General features: G+C 41.0%; 1 protein-coding gene across 1 annotated transcript in view; it reads left to right on the top strand.

Annotated features, from left to right (window-relative positions):
* The window catches only part of NPTN (neuroplastin), a 92,083-nt gene that overhangs the window by 28,378 nt on the left and 38,541 nt on the right, over positions 1-25,164 (top strand). The window contains exons 2-4 of the mRNA XM_067543188.1: positions 9,674-10,021; positions 17,593-17,761; positions 21,791-21,885. Coding sequence (XP_067399289.1) covers positions 9,674-10,021; positions 17,593-17,761; positions 21,791-21,885 — 612 coding nt within the window. The remainder of the gene's footprint in view (positions 1-9,673; positions 10,022-17,592; positions 17,762-21,790; positions 21,886-25,164) is intronic.

Here is a 25,164-nt window from a genome sequence, read left to right as displayed (position 1 = left end):
TGTACTACATCAACAAGCAAGGGGAGCACAGTCTTCGGCACTGTGTCAGGAGGTGCTCGACCTGTGGAGTTTCTGCGTAAAAAATGTGATCACCCTAGAGGCTGCTCACCTACCAGGGACCAAGAACTCAGCAGATCTTTCTCCTTTCACACGAGTGGTCTCTGCACCCAGAGGTAATGAGAGCTGTCTTCCTGAGGTGGGGAACTCCCCAAATGGATCTGTTTGCGACAGGGCAGAACAAGAAATGTCAGCTGTTCTGTTCCTTGGGAGCGCGGGATGGCAACTCACTATCCAGCTCCTTCCTTCTGCCATGGTTGAGGGGGCTTCTATAGACTTTTCCCCTGATTCCTTTCATTCATCAAATCCTAATCAAGATCAAGAGGGACAGGGACAGGTCATCATGCTCACTCCAGCGTGGCCGCGTCAACATTGGTTTGGAATGCTCATGAGCCTGTCGGTGACCTCTGCTTGGGTACTTCTGGCCTGCCCAGATCTAATCTCTCAGGACCGCGGTCGTCTACTGCACCCAAACCTGGGCTCCTTGTAACTGATGTGTGGAAGCTGCATGGTTAAGAAGAGAGGAACGGTCTTGCTCAACCCGGGTTCAGAGGATCCTGCTGGAGAGCAGGAAGCCTTCTACTAGAGTCACCTACCTGGCAAAATGGAGACGGTTCTCCTCCTGGGCACAAGAACACAGAGCTTTCTCCATCTAGGACCCCATTGCCTGCTGTCCTGGACTACTTGCTTGACCTGAAACAGCAGGGCCTGGTGGTGTCATCTGTCAAAGTGCACTTGGCAGTGATCTCGATTTTCCATGAAAAGGTTCAAGGCAGCTCAGTCTTCTCCCATGAGATGACGACTAGATTCTTAAAGGGCCTAGAGAAGCACTTCCCACATATTAGGGACCCAGTCCCACCGTGGGACCTTAACTTGGTCCCCTCCAAGCTTACGGGACACTCCCCCTCCCCGTGAGCCCATGGCCTCCTGCTCCCTCCTTCACTTTATCCTGTAAGGTAGCGTTCCTGGTAGCAATTATGTCAGTGGCCTTCCTGGCTCACATGCCAGTTCAGGACATCTGTAAGGCGGCAACTTGGTCATCCGTACACACCTTCGCGTCTCACTACACGATCGTACAGCAGATACGAGACAACATGGGTTTTGGCAAAGTGGTCTTACAATCAGTACATCCATGAACTCCTGGCCCACCTCCAGGGGCTACTGCTAGCTAATTACCTAGAGCGTAATGGACATGTGCAAGCACTCGAAGAAGAAAAGATGGTTACTAACCTTCTGTGACTGTTGTTCTTTGAGATGTGTTGCTCATGTCCATTCCACAGCACTCCCTCCTTTCCCTGGTGATGGAGTTCTGGCAAGAAGGAACTGAGGTGCGGGCTGGCGGCACTCTATATACTGGCATATTTGTGTGCCTCTGCAGAGGACGCCGGAGCTGGCCCCTATGGATACCACTGAGGGAAAACGTTCTCCGGCACCAGTGCATGTGGCGCGTGCACACACCTCGCATGGAGTGGACTTGAGCAACACATCTTGAAGAACAACAGTTACAGAAGGTTAGTAAGTCTTTTTCAAGCGCTGTGGATTCCAGCTATTTTTAGAGTGCTAGCCTGAATCTGTTGACCCTGGCTTGGGAGGCTTCCCTTTGCTCCGTAGAAAATGCTGTGTAGACATACCCTCGGTAATTCTGGGTTTACAACAGAAAGCAAACATTGGAAGTGAAGTGTGGTGTTTCTTTAGCTCTGCACAGAAAATAGGCTATGTTTGGAACTTCTGAATATGTCTGAGAAGTGTGATTGCTATAAAAATAGCATCTTGTTACCCATAGTTGTACTAGTGTCTTGCAAATCATTCTTGCAAACTACTGCACAGCTATTGTCAGTTCCTCTGAGCCAAACTTCTGAAGAATGAGAAGGATTTTTATGCCTTGTGCACCGTCATCAAGGCATATTTTAAATTGCTTCAGAATCTTTGGAATACAAAGCAGAAAATGGCTTTTTTTTTTATTTTCCCCCGATACTAAGTTAAATCTGAAGTCCTTTGTCACTTGTAAATGAAGTTAAACATTAATGTGTGTGTGCTTCTGACTACAATCTCTCTCCAGTAAAAATCATAATTGGATGCATTTTGCTTTGAAAATGTTCTTATTCAAACATTCTGAAACCTGAAAACAAGTAAGAGTCAACGAAGTAAAATAAGCTTGGAATCCATGATTAAGGGGGTGCTTGTTCAAAATATTGTCACAAATGGAGAATATTCAGGATCTGAATTCTTTAAATTTACCTTATAATTACTAGATATGTACAGGCACGTGACTGTTGTGGCAAGATTATCACCAGAGGAAATCTTAACAGGGTTGCCCAGATCATAATCTCTTGCAATAATAAGATCCAAAGGAAGTTCCAGTTACTTTGGAGCTCTAAGTGACTAATCTGGCTCATACATAAACAATATAGATATAATTTCTGTGAAATGGACTCATTAGGGTGGGGGAAGGTTCTGAGCGTGGTTAATAGAGGAGGATATATTTTAGAAGAAAAGTAGTTTGGGAATATTGCTTAAAAGTGGAGAAGCTGAACAGAAGCAGCCTTAAATAGAAGCACCAGTATTTCTGAGAATAGTGCCCTCTTTAGTGTTATGTATTTCAGAAGGGCAGTTCTTGACTGTTATATGATGATCCTATAGACTTTGGGTAGTCAATAGGCTAACTGTGGGCCAAATCCGGACAGCCAAATGCTTTTGAACAGACCCCAAAATCTTATTTTTTATTTTCTCTGGAGTCTGGACCTTTATTATACCTTGATCAAGAAATTTGGACCTTGACAAAAATATGATTGACTACCCTTGCTATATGAGATTTAGTTGGGGTTGGTCCTGCTTTGAGCAGAGGGTTGGATTAGATGACATCCTGAGGTCCCTTTCAATCCGAATCTTCTGTGATTCTATAGATGAAGAGACTTTCCACCCATGCACACATTCTAATCATGCATGGAAGTGTTGCTTTATGGAAGTAAACATTATATTTGAATGTTGAGGAAACAAACTTTTTATTTTAAATTCCATCAGGACTTGTGTGGGAGAAGACAAATAGGTCGCCAGTATATGTAATTACTACCTTACTATCTGAGGCTGAGGTTCTTATTCTGGGGGTGATGGCCTCATTGGTTAGTCCCTAATGATAGATGTTAGGGTTGGGGGAAGAGGGGCTGTTTTCTGGCTAGATGGGAGAGGGATTACAAGGGTGGTCCTGGTATGGAAAAGGTTCAGAACCACAGACCTAAGGAATCTTTGGTTCAAATCTTGGATAGATAGTTAATGAAATAAGTTTGTTTCTCTCTTAGTTCTTTCCAACGCTGATCAACAAGTCACCACCTCACAGTCTGACATACAATAGAAGAGAGACAAAATCTGACTCCAGGACCAGAATTCAGAAAATGCTAAACCTCGCCTCTCTGGATTCAAAGTCACTGCCTCAGCTTCTCCATTTGTAAAATGGCAATGACCCTACCTCATGGGGTTGTGAAGACTGTAAATCACTTAGAAAATGAAATGCTACATAAATGTGGTCTAAGAATTGGCTTGCTGGGCAGTACTAGCAGGATGTGTTTCAGATTGATGTGCTTGTTCAGAACTTCACAAGGAATTTGCATAACCTCTTCCTGCATTCTAGCTGGGATTGTCCTTGTTTTCCTGTACACATGGTTTAACATCCTTGGCCCATTTTAAAGATGAAACCAAGGTTGGAACTGAAGAGAAATTGTCAGTTATAATTAAGTTGGTTTCATTTATCACAGATTAAATGAAGATGCAATATTTGTCTGTAGTGTCACAGATAATTAATGTGCTCTACTAAAGAAGGAAGTCTGTGGCCAAAATAATCAGTGTATTCAAGCTTCCAAAGCCCAAATGAGGGCTGCAGCTGGAAGAGTGGGGGAGGGAAATAGCTTGAGCAAAAGTAGAATGCAGTTTCTTTAATAATGCTCCTACTACCGTTTTCTTTCAGCATGTGTGATGTCAGTAATGGTAACAACTGGGGCTAATGGAGTTAAATATGCTAAAATGAGTGTTGAATAAGATGCAACTGGAAGTGCAAGTGGCGCTTCTGAGAATTCCTAGGAACCCATGTGATTTCTTATTTCAATAAAATTCCAAATGCTAATAGTGAAGTCTCTTTCAGATTTGGGGATGGAGGTGCAGTTAGCTGGTCATCCAGAAGTACTACTGGCTACTTTGTGCTTAGTTTAGCTGGTCAGACTAGTTCCATTGTCCTGCTGCTCACATAGTAAGATCCTGTCTAAGCTACACAAAGCTACAGTATTACATTGTGGGACCTCCTTACAATGTGGTGATTCTCCGTGATGTCAGTGAAACACAGTTTGGCTTTATGATGTGGAATGGATTGAATTATGCTCCGGCCTTGCACTTTGCAGCACTGTAGCACAACTTGGGATCATGATTAAGATGGTTAAATCTGGCAGTAGCTTTTTGTAGTGTAGCATGGACCCTAAATCAAATTACACTCCATATTCTTCCAACTCTTTTAAGGTTGCAAAGTCAAGCACTCAGAAAGAAAAATGCCAGAATTAAGGTTGCCCATGCAAATACAGGTAGGACTAGGTTTTATTTTAAACCACCTCCTGTAGACCAAACAACTGCTTACAAAGATTAATGTGTCTGGTGCTTTGGCCCTCCAGGCATCAATACATTTCCAGCCTAATGTACCTGTTACGAAGTCTTGGTAATAAAAGGTAAGAGATGGTTCAGAATCAAAACCATCTCTTCTACCAAAAGATAGTTATCTACTGAATTCTGAGCTGAGTTGTAAAGAGGTGCTGATAGCTAATATATTTTCCTTGCTTGCTGTCTCCCCCACTGAGAATCACTCTTTCTGCTAGAAAGAGCAGGTGGAAAGGAAGTTAGGAACAATCTCATAAAAATTTAGACGATTCAACCATTAAGGAATCCCCTTTTGTGGGTTTAAATTGGACTCCAACCAAGATGTCAGAGTTGCATTTCATATTTAAAACATGCTTTCTAAGGTTTGTACCGTTGCATAAAAATCTTATCGCAGTTAGTATTTGTGCACATGATTGGTCATATTACGTATGGGTTAGGCAATGGTAAGATGACATGACAAAACAGCGAGCAGGAAGGGGGAGGAAAACCTCCTCCAGTCACCTGCCATGTCTCAGATAACATGTTACCATCTCATTACCAGTTGGCCTGCAGATTAGGAGATCGTTGATCTAGCAATGCTCTTCCAATGAGCTCTGTATAACTTACATATGCCATGGGGAGGGGGTAGGTTAGCTTGGCACCACTCTTTATCTTTGGCAAATCAGTCATTCCAAAATTAGCTGCATAGAATATGCATGTCAGAAGTACGCTGGACAAAAATGCAGCTCTTGGTCCAGCTGAGAGATTTCATGTCTTTGCTGGTAAGACCTAGTCAATGAATGCATTGCACTTAAGGGTAAAATCTGACTTTTTTTTTTTTTTTAACCATGGTTACTAGAATTTCCTGTCTCCTATTCTGCAATCTGCGTCTGTTAGCACGAAGATGTCCTAACATTAGTGCTGTTAGTTTACTTATGTTACATCATATGTCTTTCAGTATATAAACTGAGTACCTGACTCTCAAATATTCTATCAGTTTTTGAGTTTTGCTAACTGTTCTTACAGAAAAAGTGTTCCTTTAGCTTTTGAGTGAAAGTAATTTCTCATTCTAGATCTTAGTGAGTGTCCACATTGTACAACTGCTGCACAATTTGTAATTTGCAGTTCCTAGACAGGTACAGCAGAAGCAGTTGCAGGTCAGACTTCATATGTATTGGCGGAGACATACATGGGAAAACTTATCCACATTGACTAGTTTTAGGCCATGCCGTCAGTCCTGTGCTTTCCTGAGCACTTTACTCATACTTCTTTTAAAAAAGGAATCTTAACTATTAAGCTTCTAATATCTCTTTCATTACTCAAACCTATGACTTTATCTGAAGAATAACACTGTAGAAGGAGACAAATTGCAAAAATTTATAGGTCATTTTATGTTGGTGACAGCAAGTAAATGTTACCCTGAAATGGCAGTTTCCTGGACTGTCCTGTAGTGTAACATCCCTTGTCCTCTGGTGTACCGTGGAACTGTGTTGAGATTTTCATGTAGACCTTATGAGAGACTTCACCGTAACTCTCCACTTGCTGTGTGTTACCACATAAAGGAGAACAATATTTGTTTTTTCCATGGAGCATTTCACTCCCTAGCCGTTTATAAAGCAGTCAGTAGCTTACCAGTGATTGTAATGAAACCCAGCTGCCATGTCATACTCTTCACAGCCAGGGACATGAGAACCTGTTTTATTAAGAGGGATAATATTTCTCATAAGCATTTCCATGTGCTTATCCTCAGTAAATAGTGTCTGAGCCCTTTTTGTCCAGTACACCAGGATTATTCTGTAACTTGCAAAGGGCCACAGATCATTACCTTGCACTTGAACAGTTATCAGGTGGGCTGAAGACCTCAGTTAAAAATATATGCCTTTACCACTCCCTTATCTCCTTTGCTCTACAGCGTCAGCATCAAATGTCAGCCCAAGTTTTACTAGGCATAATGCTGCCTACTGTGCCATAATGACACTTGCAAAGTCCAAGCAAAACTGTTTCTTTCAGAATTATTTTCAGGGTTCTCAAAAATCACGGACTTGTGACAAGGGTGCATACAACTTCGAAAGTTGTAGGCAGCTAGAAAATCTGAATGAGGGCAATTTTAAGTTGTAAACAGATGTCAAGATCAGTAGATGCAAACTTTGATCTATTTTTCTCCCTCATCTTTTGAGAGAGAGAGATTCTTTTGTGGGGTTTCTTAGTAATAATGTATTCTTAAGCTTTCTTTAGCACCTACCTCTTGAATATTTGTCTTACTGCACAATGCTACCAAAAAAAACCCCAAACAAAAAAAAAACCACACACACAAACCCCACAACACACACCCAGGGTATACGTGCTATGGGAGAAAACAAAGTAAGGAAACTTTCTGGCTTCAGAAGCCTGTTTCTTACGTAAGCAATGAAATCTGTACAGCGTCTTTCTCTATTTGGTTTTGTACACTTACGGCAAACTTTGGCATACCTGCCAAACAGCATGAGTTCTCCAGACAAGTTTCTAGTCGTTTCTTTCATTATGGAGAGTGTTCTGTTCAGTGTGTATTCCATTTTTTGAGTAGTGCATGTGGAGCTGTTGGATTTCAGCTCTGCTTGTAGCTGCCTCCTCTGATTCTTTCCTTGTCAGAAAGGGCCTGCTGAAAGTACTGTCTGAAACTTACTGATGCTGTTTGAAGTGTTGTGTGGCTGGTACTGAACTAGTGAAAATACAAAGTGCTGAGTTACATATAAAAGTTGATAGACATGTATGACATTTCTAATCATGCAGCTAGTCCCTTACTAAGAAGTCATTTTCAGAGTATGCTTTGCATAGGGAGGTTTCCTATGACTTCTCTGACTTCTCAGCCCTTTTCTGAGGGGAGCTCTTTGCGATCCCAAATATCCTATGTGGTAGAAAGGAATTCATTATCTCCTGAGTTGTGGTCTAGTGTTAAACTGCCTTATATGCATGGCAGAATATTTTCACTTGCATGACTGTAGAATACAAATGGGAGATTTTAATCCATTTTTAACTAGAGCGTGTGCTGCAGCAGCATCTGTGCGATGCTATTTCAGACCGAGAAACCCAAATACATCTCAAGAAGTTCTAAAAAGCAGCTTGTCGTTTTCCTTGTCTGCAGTATAGAGCAGCAGTCTAGAGATTCAGATCTGGTTACACAGATCGATGGAACATTGTATTGGGACCTCTAATCTCACAGTCAGCACTCTTGTACTGAAGATGAAGGCAGTTGATATCTACTTAATAGAAAAGTTAGGTGTAGCCTCAGGGCTCCTGGCAAATTACCAAAATAGGCCTTGCACATTTAATCTAGGCATAAACTGTGTCTGTGCATGTAGAATTTTAGGCCTTGTTTACACACCATTGCAACAGATTATCTCAATTGCTCTGGAGGAACCAGTGCTAGAACAGCAAGAGAAGCTTTTCCTGTCCATGTTTCAGCTGCCTATGGCCTGTGTAACATGAATACAAAATTCCTCTTAAATCTAAAGAAACGCTACTTGTTATAATAATAATTTTCCAGTGTGCATTTATTGTTCACTTGAATTTTATTTTATACCAGTTCATCAGTTATCTATTGAGTAGCAGAGGAGAGGACCTTGGAATAGGAGTAAAAGGATGTGGTTCAAACTGTCTGACAAGGAGTTAAAAAATTTTCACCTAACCAGTGTGCATAGAAAATTTTATGGAATAAGCATCTCATTCCTCCTCTCCCCAACCCCTTATAACAGAGACCAAAGGCTTGTTTCTCACCACACCATTTTCTGAAATGGTTTGTGTTGTTGGGGCGGGCGGAGTGAGGGAAGGGTATGGGTATGTGTGTGGTGGAGCAGTCTGTTACCAGTAATGTAGAGGTCAGCAACTCTTGTTTGCCCTCCCTGCTTGCTGTTGTTGCTGATCCCTGGTGCCCAGAGAGAACTCAGCATAGATATGACAGGTTTTGCTGCATAATCTAGCTGGCCAGCTATTTTTTTCCTAAAATTTTCAGTACACAAAGTCTGGTTTTAAATCTGTGCTATTTTCAGTGGTCACTTCCAAAATATCCTTTGTAGGACAACTTAAAATGAAGTCAAATGCGCTGATGTGTAGTAATGCTGGTAAATAGCAGGGAAATTCATGTCACAAAAGGGGCTCCAGTGGTTTGATACTGAATTACGACGATGCATCTTTTGCAAAAGGTACAAAATGATTTCTCTTCTAACGTATCTGGTTACTCAGTGCTGTCAGTTTCTCAATTAGTGAAATAATTTTGTCATTCTGTATATGTAAGACGAAAATCCCTATCATATCTTACAGGGGTTGTGAGAATCTCCTGCTTTCAGCTGTAATGATCTAGCTACTGCCGGAAAGTAGGTCAGTTATATCTCAGGGAATTCCCTGCCTCATAAGTTCAGTATAGATGGAAGAAAAGGTCAAGGTAGAGTTCATGGTGAAGAGGTGTATAGGACAGAAGCTTGCTATTATTTCTGTAGTTGGTGTTTGATCAATTTTCTGTTTTAGTGAGAAGGCTGAGAATGAACAGGGTTAAAGGCTTCTGTTGTACATTTCACTTTTACAAACCAAACAGTTCAAGCAGATAGAAAAAGACCACCATAATTTGCAATCTACTTTTCCATATCTCCATCTCATCACTTTCCAGTTTCAAAGTGTGATGTGTGTTTGCTGTATATGGTTCCCCTGATACAGCCTCCTATAATCCAGTTTAACAGCCTAGAAAACCCATCATTAAATGCTTATCCTGATAGTCTGTCTCCCAAGTACGCTTCCTTGAGAGGGTGTGCTGCGGTATGAAAACTATGACATGCCTTCAAACTAACAAAATTGGCAAGCACTCTGTGTATTGTGCTTTCTTTCTATAAAAGTCTTGTTAACACCTGTTGCTGTAAATGATGATGTCTTTTATCTAATCCTTTGTCTGTTTTCTGCAACTCACTTGCTTTGTTCTTTATAACATCTGTTATTTTTTGCTGGTCTGTCACTGCATTTCTGCTGCCCCTCCCTCTAGCTGGGTTTGTCAAGTCGCCCATGTCAGAAACTAAACTCACAGGGGATGCCTTTGAGCTGTACTGTGACGTTGTTGGGAAACCCACTCCAGAGATCCAGTGGTGGTATGCTGAAGTCAACCGGGCTGAGTCTTTCAAACAGCTGTGGGATGGTGCTCGGAAGCGCCGTGTCACCATTAACACTGCCTACGGGGCGAACGGCGTGAGTGTGCTGAGAATAACCCGCCTTACATTGGAAGACTCTGGGACTTACGAGTGCAGGGCCAGCAACGATCCCAGAAGGAATGACTTGAGGCAAAATCCCTCCATAACGTGGATTCGAGCCCAGGCTACGATAAGCGTCCTTCAGAGTGAGTTCAGTACCCTACAGTAGTAGTACTGTAGTAACTAGAGGCAGTCCAGTGACCCTTGTCTCCCTCCCATGACCCTTGATATTACTACCCTTTGTCTTGTTTTTTGAACCCAAGATTGTTCCTCCAGTTGTAGTGCTTGAGTGTGTTTGCCATCTTTTTCCTGTCTCTCTTCCATAGGATCAAAGGACTTGGGAAAATCTATGGAACTGTCGTATAGATGCTATGTGAAAACAAGCACAGTGTTTGGATTTTTTTTTCTTCCACTCCCCTTTACTTTTATAGTAGGTTTCCTGCATCCTACTGCTGGCTTCTTCATGAGTGCCTTTCTATTTTGGTTTTTATGCTTTCCTGATCTAACCACTTTTTATTTCTTCTATTTTCTCGGAATCTATGAATACCTTCCTCACTTACACGGTTTTGAGTTCATAAGCTTCTGTACAAATCCTTCCCATTTTGATTTTGTTGTTACATGTGATCTTTAAAGCCTGGATTTTCCCATAAAGTCATGGAGCTTCTTTTCTTTTCTAAACAGCATGTATCCTAACAGATTCTCTGATGCAGCAGCACCTTACTGATGCAGCTGTTCTTTCATGGTGGTCTGAAAGTAAATCTCACTCAGAGTGAAGGGATGTTATCAACTTAATGTGCAGTAGCTTTAGCCAAATAACTTCTCACTAAGAATGTAACATCCCTTTTTAAAAACTTATAATGCATAGGCTGAGTTGACTCTCAGTTGCTGTTTGTACTATTTATTGTCATAAATTTTGTACACACTTCTTGCTGTCTTTACTAGGTTCCAGATGAGTTTTGGTTCGGTATTTTCATAATAGGATTAACACATGATCCTGTTTTTATGTACATCAAATAGAAAGAATACTGTTTGCTTTCTCTTAGATGTAGTGATTGATATATAGCTTGCATTTTCACACAGTCGCAATGAAATCAATGCAGAGTGTGGCTTAACTGTGTACAAGTATGACGAGCAGAAGGTAAAGGAGAGTTTTGACTTGTTTGTGTAATGCATCCGTTTTAGGGCTGTGAATAGCAGAGGATGGATGTTATCTTTAACACTACTCTGAGTGTTTGTATACACAGGATAGCACAGAAATGTAGTATCTAGCTCCAACCTAAAACAGCATATATTGAGCTTCATATTGCGTAACTCAGACTCTCAGACTGTGTAGTGGCATCTGTTGAATCAATGTAGTGGTATCTGAAGGAACCACATGCAGAAGTAGCTAGTGTTCAGGTAGGGTACGGGTACCAAGTTAAACTATCTGACAGCATTACAGACACTGCTGCAATATGAAAGTGATTGTGAAGGAAAACAGGCGACCTGCTGCAGTCAGTACTGTTGGATCAGAGAACCTGCCTCTGGAAAATGGAAAGAACGTGGATGTATGTGGAAAAATAAACAGAATGAACCCAATGACATGGATTTATTTTAAAACCTAAAAAACATTGGGTTGTTTGACTTGACAAACCTGTTTAGCTTCCAGTCTTAGGACTTAACCCCTCCCTAGCCCTTAGACTTCACAAGGGACTCAGACCTGTAAGTTATTAACATCAATCACAGCAGCAAGAACTTTCAGATTTCAGAGCGTGGTGTCACCTGAAGACAAAGCTTAATTGTCCTGCAGCAAGTTTAATTTCCTTTGGAAGTCTGGTTCCTGTATCAGATACAGTGTAGTTGTAGCCATGTCAGTCCCTGAATATTAGAGACAGGGTAGGTGAGCTAATATCTTTTATTGGACTGACTTCTGTTGGTGAGAGAGGCAAGCTTTTGAGCCACACAGAGCTCTTCTTCAGTGGTCCAGTAAAAGATATTACCTCACCCCTTGTCTCTTCTGTCTCATTTGACCACCTGCTTCTGCTGCCAATGAAGGTCTGTTGTATTTCCCTTCTCTACTCCTTGCCTACCCAGTCTCCTTTTAGTAGTCTATTGGGAGAAAAAAACCCTTTTTGAATGAAAAGCTAATTATTAAGTTCTTGAAGCATGTACTTGGTGGTGAGTCCTTATGAAAATGTCTCAAATTGTGTTTTCTATCTTCCTCAAATAGGTCATTTGAAACTGAACTTTCTTTTTGGGATGGAGGTCCTAAGCCTTCCATCTCCTTCCCCAGTTAAAGGCCTGTCTTGTCTCTTGCATACCTGCAGTTCAGTTATTCATTGTTTCCTAACTTTGGATTGTGTATTATGACTGTATTGCCAAGTGCCTTGTACCCAGAACACTCTTCTGTTTTTGTTCGTTTCATATTGGTAAGTTAAGTGTTTTCCTCATAACACTTAAATAACTGTACTGTGCCCTCAAGGGAGGCTTGAGCTGCTGTAGTTTGTGGGAAGCAGTGCTCGAAGGTTTAACCTCTAGGTAACAGCATACTGGAAATAGAGCTGAAGGGAGACCTAGCTAAAGAAGCTCAAGCTCTACCTGGAAGGCTGGAGTACAAATCTGAAGTGTCCCAGAATGTGTTTAGGTTGCAAAGGCAGAATACAACAGTGCACGGAATAGAAACTATTTTCCATTTTTCCATTAGGAGAGATGCCTTTTATGGCATATTAACTAAACTGTATTTGAAATGAAAGCTTCTGAATTAAAATGGTGTTGGTGGAGTCTTCTGATGATAATGAACACAGTTCTGCTGACCTCATTTGACTCCAGCATCTTGGGTATTCGAAAATAGACACGATAAACTAGTAGAGCCTGCTTTTATTGTGGTGGCTAAAACAGAATTTCATATCCAATATCATTGAGAAGCATTACCGAATACTAATTTTAAAAGTTAAACAGTTAAGAGAACTGGAAGCTGGTTTTCATCTAGACACTAAGGCTTTGCTGCTACACTTCCACAAGATGGTAGATTACAGTCGGATGCATGCGTTTTTAAAACTCTAGCACATATACAATTAATACCTTAAACGTAAGGTATGGAAAGGATTCTCCTTATGAGAATCTTCAGAATAGTCCCCTTGGAGTGGGATAGCTTTCCCTCCCTCCCCCCTTTGTGGACACCTAACCTAGTATCCCTTCCACAACGCATTATCTCCACACAACTAAACAGACTGGCAGTGCCTGCTTGTCTTTCTACTCTCTTACAGATTGATGAAACATTTAGTGTCTCCTGCTTTCATTCAACACTTAAAGTGGGCAGCCATCAGAGAACTCTTAGGTTACATTCTCAATCTTTAACGTTTCTTTTTTCAAATATCTGTTTAGTAACGTCCATATATTCCCAGGATAGGTATGAAAGCACTCAACAAGTCCCAGAAAAAGGCATGTTCATTGGTTGCCATTACTTTATTCAGCTCCACAAACTTTTAAGTGACCACCTATAAGTATCACAAACATTACTATGTAACTGGTACAATAGTTAGGTAAGAATAGGGCTAACATGGGAAAGGTAGCCATTTAAGCCCCAAGTAGCTTGTTTGTTCTGAGTTTCAGGTCATCAACATACAGTCTGAAAAACAGACACAAAATGGTCCATTATTGGCTGAATATGAAAAACAATTGGAAAACAAAGCAATTCCCAAACCATTTCTGGATTAAGTCTCTATTACACAACTTTTCTATTTCAGTAGACTAGCTTAAAACTGTTTTTCCATTCTTGCTTTTTGTTGGTATGATGCTTAAAACATTCTCTGATGGCAGCATGTATGCTTTCCATTCCAGGGACAATGCAGGCTTCACTCTCCTTTAACCACCACCATAATGTGTCCACTGCTTCAGTTCAGTGTACTGCAGACCGCGTCAAACTGCACTCTACTAATGCCTATTTAAATATCCAGTTTGCTATTACAGTGGCCAGTGTGCTTGTTTTACCAGCTTCCTCTTTTAACAGGAAAATGGTATTTATTGTTCATTGATGTAAATAAAACTGAAAATATTTCTTTTCATATTGAATGAAAATCTGCAAAACAGAAGCTAATATCAGTCAATTTTAGTAAAGCTGATGTCTATTTACAAAATTCCCAGAAATTGAATTAATGTTGCTTCAAACGGTTATTTCTGTCAAAGTATTTTCAGAGTTGATAGTATTTTTGTTTAGGGGAAAAAAGCTTGTGTACTTGCTCATTGGGATGATATTGGGGTGTGAAGGGAAAGGAGAGTAGTGGTGGAACAGTAATCAAATTATTTTCATCTATCTAGGACCTGATCATGTATGTGGTCCTTGCACAAGTAACATCCTATTGCTAGACATAGTGGGCCAGAGTTGCAGCTGATGGACAGTAATGATAAAGTTCTTATAAGAAAGGACAGAAGGAACTCCAACATTTTGATTCCTGCAGCATTGTATCGGATGGGAGTGGGGGGGGGAGGAAGGAGTTAATACTGGGACTTCTAAGTAACTGCAGGAGGGAGATTGCATAGGCAGCCCAGTAGGATTAGGAAAGAAAGGATATACAGGAATCAAGTGGTGGTGTAAGGGGCTTATCGGGTATCAGTAGTCAGATTTCTCACTCTGCCTCGCTGGGCAACAGCAAGTGAGGGCAAGTACTATATTACTGTAGAGATTGTTACATTATAATTAACAAAACAACTTCCATGGTGCCTCTATTTTTTCCGATTCAATTTAATAATTTGCTTTAATAATTTTGTTTTCCAAGTGCTTTACAGATGAGCCTTCAGAAGACTGCTTGGTGTGACTTAATCTATACTCCAAATGTGTTTAAAATAGCTGTCAGAAGGCATATGGAATCAACTGGACTAAATATTCTTCACTGACTTTCAGACATCATTATGAAATGTTATTTAGGAACTATATGAATGTGTTTGTATAAACCACCTCCACACTCTGCAACCTTTCTGCAGTTTCCTCTCCTACTGATTGGAATGCAAAGGAAGTTCTTGTGTTCTGAGAGATTAGCACTTTCTGACATTCATGGGTAGAATAAACAATTACAAGCAACTGGTCCCTTAGATTTTTTTTTTCCCACTTTCAAAAATTAAGAAATTACAGCAGTTTCAGAGCATATAATAATGGTCTAAATTAGAGTTTTAGGGAGCAGTGCTTTCAGTTAGTTGAGTTTCTGATTTTACCCCAATATTTTTCCAAGTCTAACCACCAAAAGTTCTCTCATCTTTTAAACCTGGGATACCTCATGCTTAATCTTTTTTTAGTTGGAAGGTAGATAAGATCATTTCTTGGTCTCAGTAGAAAAACTGCTTGCTTTACAGTTTGGGAGAAGCATTTTGTCCACTCATAGCTCCAATGACCAGCTTTCAAAATTTGCTGGTCTTGGATATTAGCCCTTAATTGAGCATAATGCTGATTTCAAATTTAAGGACAAAATTCATAATGTTCCCAACACTAATTTCTGCAAGGTCTCATATATATGGTTGGACTCGTACAACTTCCAAGTTTGTGCACTGTCATTTAGGATTGAAATGCGAGACATTCAAGGCTTCAGAAAAATAACTAAAACTTGCCAGCTGAGTATATAACTCTTATGTACCACTGATGAAACAAGGGACTCAATGTTGCAAGCAAATTCCACTTAAGTGAACAAGAAAATGCTTCCTCTTTTTAAATAAAACCAAGGACATTCCCAGTCAAACTTATTTGAGTAGAGGTTAGACATATATTCCTCCCTCTTTATTTTAAAAAAAGCAAAACATTTTCACCATCCAACTACTGTACAAGCGGGAGATTCTCCTCTCAAATACTATTGCTGTTTCCAGTATGGGCCACAAAGTACCAACTCATGCTCTTATTGGCTGCCTTTCCACCCAGCCATAAAGGACCTTCTCTGCCCACTTGTGTCAACTAGTGATGTCAACAGAAAACAAATTTTCATTTTTCTCTACGGCCAGAGATTCTGTATACCCTCCAAACAGGAACCAGAGATCTCCCTTTCCCCTTGTGGTCCTTGGTACATGTTGGAAAGATGGATGTGGATAATACTGTGCAACTCTTCTGTTATAATTCATGTACCGTGCACAGTGCTACGTGTCACGGACACAACTTGTCAGGGTCTTCTGGCCTGAATGTGGAATGCAATTATGGGGCCAAAGTTAAAGATGGCCTGCAAAACAGAGGATATTCTGTCTTTACAATGTATAAAGAAGCTTAAAAGCTTTTTAAAAAATCTGCTTGGTTTTTAACTTAAAAAATATCAGGAACGTCCTGTCTTGTCTACCCACTTTGTGGGAAGATTTACTGGATGACTAAAATGAAGATAGGAACTTTGGCCTTTGAATCGTATTATGAGTGTGTGGTGAATTCTTAATGAAGAGAAGTTCTTCATTTTTATTAAGGCCCTTTTATATCACTCTGAACAGGTTTAAACAGTGAATAAACACTATATCTCTGGTCAACCAGGTTTAATTTTCTTGTTCACTCCCTCATCAAAAACCTTCTAGTTCTCAAGTTGTCCATAGTATGCAAGAGTGCACAAGATCTGAATTCCCAGTATGAAAAACAAACATGATACAAATCCCTAACAAGGAAATACACATAACAGGAGAAACACAGATGCTTAAATGGAATCTCTTTTCCCTCACAGTTCATCTTTAGGTTCCAGTGCTAGTCTTAAAATGCACATTTCCTGAAGTTTACAGCATTTAGTTGATGTAGTCACAACAAAAGCCTGTGTTCCACGTCTTCTGTTTTACGCTACTCTCGGGACACAATGAAAAGGCGGTAGACCTGACACCCATGTGTTCCATGACCGAACAAACTAGAGATCAGTGCAGGGTGCATATCAAAGAAGTTAATCCAATGCAATTTAATGTTATACACTTTAAAGACAACACTCTCTCAACCCCACCTCATGTTTTTGTAGATTGTGACTCACATCTTGTCTACATTTAGGATATGCTCCAATTTCAGCTGTCACTGGCTATCTATGATGGTGAAGCTGCACCGTTGCAAACCCCTTGTGTGGACAGGATAAATAGTTTATAAACTCTTTGAACAGGTGCAGCATGGCTTCAAGCTGGAGTAAATTCTACCAGCAATTTTGCCAGTTTCCACTAGGGGTGTGTACTATTACAGCTAAACTTATAGCAATAATGAGAGCCTATCCTCCTTGTAGACATGGGCTTGTTCCTAAGACTGTTGATATGTGGTTTCTTCCTGGGAATGGCACCCAAAGAGATGCATATTCACCAAAGTAGATTGTTTTTGTTTGAAGTTTCTACATATAGAAATGGTTTGCTTTATTCTGAATGAATAAAACTGCATTATATTGACCAGAAACAATGACTTCCTTGAAGAGGTGAGGGAAATAAACTAATTTTGTCTGCATAGTCACCAAGTATGCAGTTTCCCTCTTTGCATTCCACTGTATGCAAAAGATTTATAATAATCCCACTCTGAGGTGTGTAGGGGTTGTTTTAAGTGCGAAAGTGAAGAATCTAAAATCCCTATTTTTTTTTTTTAAATATAAAGGAACAGGTCCTTAAACCGTTGCCTTTGCTAGTGGTCAGGTGTTTGTGATTCTATATTTCCCAAATTAGTGAAGCAGTAGTGTCTTCCCTCCCCGTCTCCCAACCAAACATTAGACCTGGGTTTGAGGTGCAATTGTTAGCTGAGATTTATGACTCTTTAATGTGCACTTTGTTCCAGAGCCCAGGATCAATGCCAGTGAGGATGTGATCATTCACCTATATGGTTCTCCCATCATCTTGCAATGTAACCTCACCACAAGTCCCAGCCCCCTCACTTACAGCTATTGGGTGAAGAATGGGGAAGAGATTTCTGGCAGTAAGAAGAATTCCAACACCACAGAGCACAAGTAAGTCTGTAAGAGGAGATGTCTTTTCACTGTTGCATCAAGCATGGTGCCCTTATGATTTAAAGTAGGGGATTAAGTCAGGACTCCAGGATTCTGTGCTACATTAGCACTTATGCTGGCAAAACTTTTTTTGCACACCCCTGAATGACAAACACCCCCTTTAGTGATATAAGTTTTGCCGGCATAGGTGCTTGTTTACATGAGACTCATCTGCAGTAGAGGAGTGTGCTGTTTCTAGGCTAAACAGAACAACTAAATAGTTCTAGAAAAAGCTAATTCTGAAAGGAATCGTGTTCGCCATAGCTATCCTGAGTTCATATCCACACAGTATGTGCATTCTGGCACCTATCCCATAATTCCAGGCACAGCTCTTTAGAGTTTTCTTGGAGCAGGTGTGTAATATATGGACAGAACTACAGATAACTATTTCCCTTCCCAGCTGAGGATATTATATATTGAACAGTACCAGTACATATATTGCAGAATGTGTTCTTGCATCTGTGCTTGTTGCACCTGAACAGAAATGCTGGTCTGAGCTGAGATCAACTGAATACCAACTTGGCTGTTCTTTGGAACTTGACAGATGAAAAAGCCAGTGCTCTGAGCTGTCATTAAAGTATACGCAGGAGTATTAAGGAATTTCCGTGGATGGGTTAATTGAACTAGTGCAAGCTGTACTACCTGAGTTTCTCGTCTTTGTCAGCACAGCAAAACTGTAGATTGAACTCTGCTCAGAGTAGTGCATTAGTACTGGAGGCTGGAATGTTTGTGAATAGTATTTCCATATGCTTGAATCGATACCGTTAGATGCCAACATGCTTTAAGCATTATTTGCATGAGTCCCCTCTGTGGTTGATGTGCATACCTTGATCTCATGAGACTGGAATTTTGAATATGCTCACCAGAACTGTCCTTGCACCTCCCGTCCAAAGCTGTATAAGTCCCAAATCCCACTCATGTTCTTCTGTATAATGTTTGCAGTAAGAAAAAATCATTGCAAGATGTGGCCACCCTGGCACTGAGCTGTGGAACTGCCTTAAAAAGCCATATCCACTGGGGGTGTGCACAAAACATCATGTGCAGTGGTGATGTCATCAACCTACTCTATGTATGGGAGCTCAACTGCTTCAGTTCCCTTGTTGTTTCAACAGAGAGCAAACAGAACTCTTCTGTGTGTCCTCGAGCTAGCTCTTTCCTTAGTCTAATTGATCTTGTAGTTAGCGTAGAGTAGTATAGGATAGCTTTGTGTACATAGTCTGTCCAGGACGATGTTGGGCCCAGAGACAGATGACATCTGGTGCCTTCCGTAGTTGGGCGAGACCCACTCTGTAACCCAGTGCTTTACCTTTGCTCCTTGCACTGAAGGAAGAAAGACTTGAGGCTCCAGGCTTATCTGGTTTCTCAGTGTCTCCAGTCTGATATACTCCAGGCCTGTCAAAGATACCAAGACCAGACTCCATGCTGAGGTTCCCCCAACATGGGAGGGAAGATGTATTTTGACCTTCCAGCTTTGGTGCTACCTTCCATCATGCACCTGAGAACAGAATCTCCTTGCACTGGGAGCAAATCCCTTACCCAGCACTAGCTAAATCAAGTGTCACCAAAGACCAAACTGGCACCACATATTATGGCCGCAGTAGCCTTGGTGACAATACAGAAAATGCCCCCCTTGGTACCTTTGGCACAGTTTCCCTGAGCACAGACTCCAGACCTATCCTTTGGTTCTGGCACCTCTGTCTCAGCAACAAGGGAGGAGTCTATATCTAGACCCAGAGAGACTCAGTCTTGCAGCATAGAGGATAGATAAGCTGCTGACTAATGGGGATGGTTTGTGCTCTTGGGGAGATCAAGCTATCCTCTTACTGTCCAGGAAAGACTCCACTTTGAAATGCTATAAACAAAAATGGAAATGGTTTACTATCTGGGTCACTGATAAAAGGACTCTCTCCATCTCAGTCCTGCAATCTTTATTCAAGTAAACCTCCTCAAACACCTCTTGTTTAGGTCTGGGAACTGCTTGTCAACCTCCTGCAGTGGAGATTCATGCAGGCAGAGCTCAAAGAAAAATGTTATTTACCATAGTAACTGTAGCTCTTCAAATTGATTGCCTGTATGGATTCAAGTGTTATCTGCCCTTCTTCCCCATTATTTTCAAGTCTTACCATAAATTGTTGATATTTAATGGGATGAATTGATTGTCTGGAGTTGTCATTGGGTGCTGTGGTACACTGATGTTGGCAGGGTGCACTTGCAGCTACAATGGATGCTTGTTCAAAGTTTCAAGTTCATGCCCCAAGCTACACGTTGCCTGCAATCTGAATCCATGAAGGCAATTGTCTCTAAGAACCATAGGTACTGTAGGAAGCATCCATTCTTTCTCTAATGTAGAAGAACCTTTCCTTTACCTCTGTGTAAAATACGTATAATACTCGTTTGAGTCAAGAGGGTATTGAAGCATGATGATGTTACAGCACTTTAAGATTCTCTGATGAGAGAAGCTATATACAGTTAGTGCAAAGAATCATATTAAATTGGCTGGCTGCTTCTAAGAATCTTGAAAATTGCCCTGTGCTATTCAGTAACTCCTTTATTGGAAAAATCTTCTGTAGGCTTTCTGCTCACCTACAGATTACTTCCTTGCAGTAAGAGGATTGGGTTCCTTTCAGTAAAGGGAGGGATGGGAGAAATTTGAACAATATTTGCTTTAGGCGTGGTGGAGATGCAACTCCTGTATTTAATACTGCAAGTCAAAGCACGTTTACTTTCCTGACCCCCAAGCTCTTTGTAGGTTAAATATCAACTGAACTTAGCAAATACTTTTTATTAGATGCAGAGCTTACTGCATGCAATTGAATCATGGGACACTGAAGGTTCCTAGGCTTTAAATAAGGCATTTATCTACATTGGCACTTTTGTTGGTAAAACTTTTGTTGATTAGGGTGTGAAAAAACACCCCTTGACCAACATAAATTTCACCAACAAAAGCACCAGTGTGGACAGCGTTACATTGATGGGAGATGTTCTCCCGCCATAGCTACCGCCACTTGTTGGGAGTAGTTTAATTATGTTTGTGGGAGAGCTCTCTCTCTCTCATTGGCACAGAGCGACCACATGGGAGACATTACAGCAGTGCAGCTGCATCAGTACAGCTGTACTGCTGCAAGGTCTGTAGTGTAGACACAGCCAAAGTTTAAAATATCTTTGATATTGTCAGTCTCCAAAACTAGAACTGTAGCATTCTCCTGGCTGGCTCACCTGGTCAGAACTAACAGAGGGAATGGAGAAGACAATGCAAAGCCCGCATGTATGCTTGCATTAGCCACCTGCCCCCATTTCAGTCACTGCAAACCTAATGCGTTGCTTTCTTTATGTGGTTTGGCCAGCTTGGAGGGTGGGACTTTTGTCAACCCCATGTTATGCAGTTTATGGTCTTTTTTTAAAATTCAGTTGAATTCCCTTTTACAAAACTATTTCTAGTAAGAGGGTCATGGTTTGGTCTGGCCAACCTTGAGCATCCCTTTAACCTTAATCATGTCCTAAATGGCTATGCCTCAGCTGCTTATGGTGCAGATGTATGTATAAATTGCATCTCTTGGGAAAGCAGATCTTTGTTCCCCATGTGACGCAATCTCTGCCTATTGTGAGCAATGAATGCAGATGCAGGAGGTAATTAGAATTGTGATTTGTGGATAATTTGTGTGAAACTGGTCACAGCACTTAATGTAGGAGTGATGCTGAAACTTCCTGTTGCTTTACAATAAAAGTGAGGTTTCTCTGGATACATTAATACTGATTGTCATTATAAAGTGTTAGAGTTTGTGTTGCTGAGGGAATAATCTGCAAATACAACATATATTTATATTGCAGGATAAAATCATAATTACCTAACACAATTTTACCAGTTTGTGATACCGTTCTGAAATTCAGATAATAAATGAAAATCTCCAAGGTATTTGGTTGCCTGCCCATCTTTGAGTTGCTAAAAATAATTCCCAGTGCCACTAACATGTGCTCTTCTTGTGCCTGCAGGATTTTGAAGCCCAGAGCAGACGAGTCGGGGGAATACTTATGTGTGTTCATGTTTGCTAATTCGCCTGTAGCCAACGCCACTATAGATGTGAAAGGTATTTTTGGTTTTTCTCTTTCCCGAAACTAAGGCCTTGTCTACACTAGCATTTATGCCGGCAAAATTTTGTTGCTCAGGGGTATGGAAAAAACACCCCTTTTAACAACGTAAATTTTGCTGGCATACGCACTTGTGTAGCCACATTATTTTGACAGGAGAGAGTTCTCCTGCCGACATAATAAAACCACCTAAATGAGTGGTGGTAGCTATGTCGGCGGGAGACTGTCTCCTGCCGACGTAGTGCTGTCTACACAAGCGCTTATGCCGGCCAAACTTATGTCACTAAAGGGGGTGTTTGTCGCTCAGGGGTATGCAAAAAAGTTTTGCCGGCATAATTGCTAATGTAGACAAGGCTTAAGTGTCTGAGCAGTGTTCTTTCTTTTCTTGTCTTCTGGGTTCTCTCTCATTTGTCCTCTCCGGGTGTGTCCACACTACATAATAACATAATCAAGTGACCCTCCCTCAAGTTACTTCCTCTCAGTGAAGAGTGGCCACGTTGCTGTAATGTTTTGCATCCACATTGGCATTGTAGTCACTCGGATGTGGTGCTCTGACATCTGGAGGCACATCCTTTGGTTCACAGCATTACAGTAAACTGTGCCTCTCTGGGACTGCTCTTGCAGTGTATAGTGATAATTTTTCTGTTCCTTTTGGGGATACTGAGTGAAATGGTATGAACTCAACAAGTCACTAATGTAAACCAGTTTCAGGTTGCCATGCTTCAGATTTCTCTTCGAGGTCTTCATGCCACTGGTGGCAAGGTATGGATCCAGTTTGGAGAGTTGACCTGTACCAAATGTTGCCAATGGTTTTTCAGTTATGCCTATCATGCATGTGGCCCTTTTTCCTGCCCTATTCATTTAATAGTAGTTGTATGAACTACTTCAGAGCCTAAAGCTGGACTTGGTGCATTAATGAAATAAAGATTAGAGCTTGGTCAGTCAAAAGAAAAGGCAGCTAAGAGTCTGCAAAGTACAAAATCCTCTCAACCAGCTATGTAAACCTCACCCCTTTCAGGTTTTGTAGTGCCCTTCACATAGGTCTGTCATATACTGAGTTCCTGAACTTACACTGAAGATGCTCAGTTTCCAGCCCATCCTACCTATGTCTCAAGCTTAATTAAAATGTGTAAAGCTTTGTCTGTGGCTGTTCCAATCCTAATGGCAAATAACAAGGGAAGACAGATGACCGTTTTCTTAAAAAAAAAAGTTTTTTGGCATCCCCGTCCCAGTTTACTGCAGTCTGAAGCTACTCCTATATAATTTGATATGTTCCTGTGATATTATATAAAACCTTTGGCAAAGGCAAACAGACTGTTAATTGATACATCAGGAACTTCTCTGCCCCTGACTGAAAATATGTTGCATGGCTGGACTACTGAATTAAGCATAGCAGGAAACAGTAACACTGTGCTGTCCAAGAGACCACTTATTTGATATGATATAAAATTAAGAAAACATAACTGTAAAATGATGGTGGTGATAAGCTCTCTAAAATATATAATTAGGAAGGCAAGAGGTCATTCTGTGTGGGAGGGGGGAGAGATCAGAAATTCACTGCTGATCAGGTGTCTGATGATGAAATGTGAGCACAGATACAACTCTAAGAATGTAAGTTCTATTGCTTTGCTTGAATCAACTTAACTATGAGGGTTGTGCCCTATTTAGTGAGCCTGTTTTCCAGGATTGAAGCTGGCTATGATTTTATGCCTCTTAATCTTGATTTACTGTGACTTCGCTCAACTTGCTAAATAATTATTGCATTATTTAAAATGCCCTTGGAATTAGGCTGCTTTTAGGGGTGACCCTTACAAGCCATTCCCAGAGGGAAGGAAAGCGGCTTAGCTTTGATCGGGCAAGAGATGGCCAGCTTACAGCACTCTGTCAAAAGATGCAGCATGAGGCTGTGCATTCCCCAGAAGTGCTGCCAAAGGATAGTTACGTACATGGAGAAAACCTGGTGGTCATGAGCAATGGCAGGAACATGGATTGTGGGTTTCACAGGGAAAACACAATTTCCTTGATTGAATTATTGGCACAAAGGGCAGAGGCAGAAAAATAGTTAATTACATTAACCACTTATAACAATTATAGATAATTCTATATAAATACATGTGACTGAGTAATCATTACCGGTTATAAGTTAATGGCTGTTAAGCACCACTCTGAGGAGCAGCTACTCTTGCAGATTACACAGCGATCCGTAACTTGAGGGACTCATTGACCCTATTCTGAATTCACTCCTTGCAGTGTCATGATAATACCTAGACCAATAGACATTAAACAAACGTGTAAACACACAAGTATGGGGTGGGGAGGAAGGGGAGAATTCTTGTTAAACATCCTGCAAATTGTGGCAGGCAAATATTTTAAGTTGAAGGAATACTTATAATTTAGGTTTCCTACATAGTGACAACATAGGACTGTATTTAGGAGGGTTTTCTAAACTACTGATGATTATAGGGTTAATTGCAGAACAAATGTCTTCTGCAAGAACCACCATATAAAAGCTAGTGCTTATATGGCATCACATCTCTTAAATGTAGAATGTCATTGTAAATGATTGGGGGCTGGTGCACATGATTTATGAGGAGAGGCTTAGGGAACTATGTTTATTTAGTCTGCAGAAGAGAAGTGTGGGGGGGGGGGAGAGAGGGAGTGGGTGTTCACGGCAACCTTATAAAGGAATAGAACTTTATTGCTAGTTAATGGTGTAGCTGATAGAGTTTCCATTTAGTTAGGGGAAAAAAAAGGAGAGGAAAAAAAAGATTCATAAAGACCGTTATCTCGATGTCCTTTTTGTTTTTTTCCTTCATCTCTTCCCCTTTGGGACATGAAACCCAAAAATGGGATGCGCAGCTCCCCAGGTTTAAATGCTGTCTATCCTGCAGAGAAATTATTACAGTCAGCGACAGCCATTCACACTGTATTTGTTGCCTCCGAGAGTCCCAGATACCACAGAAGTGCAATTCTGCCTGAAATTAAAATCCAGAGAAAGAAAAAAACCATGAACTGAGGCTCAGACTCCTCATGATGGAAAGTTCACTTAGATCAGCCTTCAAACCCAGGAACCGCTTCTCCCCTACCCCCAGTATAGTAGTCCCCAATGAGACTAATTGCATCAACGTCCTCAATGTAGCACTCTCCAGTGGCTGTAAAGAGGAATCTGGTGATTCCACTCAGAAAAGTTCATAAAAGCAGGCTACAAGTCTCCAGACTAAAGAACTGACTGGGAAAGAGAGCTCTACTGCCAGGTTGACCACCTCGATACCGACCAA

Source organism: Emydura macquarii, unplaced genomic scaffold (genome assembly GCF_026122565.2).
Source record: "Emydura macquarii macquarii isolate MOO-44397 ecotype Brisbane River unplaced genomic scaffold, CSIRO-AGI_Emac_v2 contig_799, whole genome shotgun sequence".
Classification (NCBI taxonomy): domain Eukaryota; kingdom Metazoa; phylum Chordata; order Testudines; family Chelidae; genus Emydura; species Emydura macquarii.
Note: the sequence above shows the minus strand (reverse complement) of the source record. Positions and strands in the feature narration are given on the sequence as shown.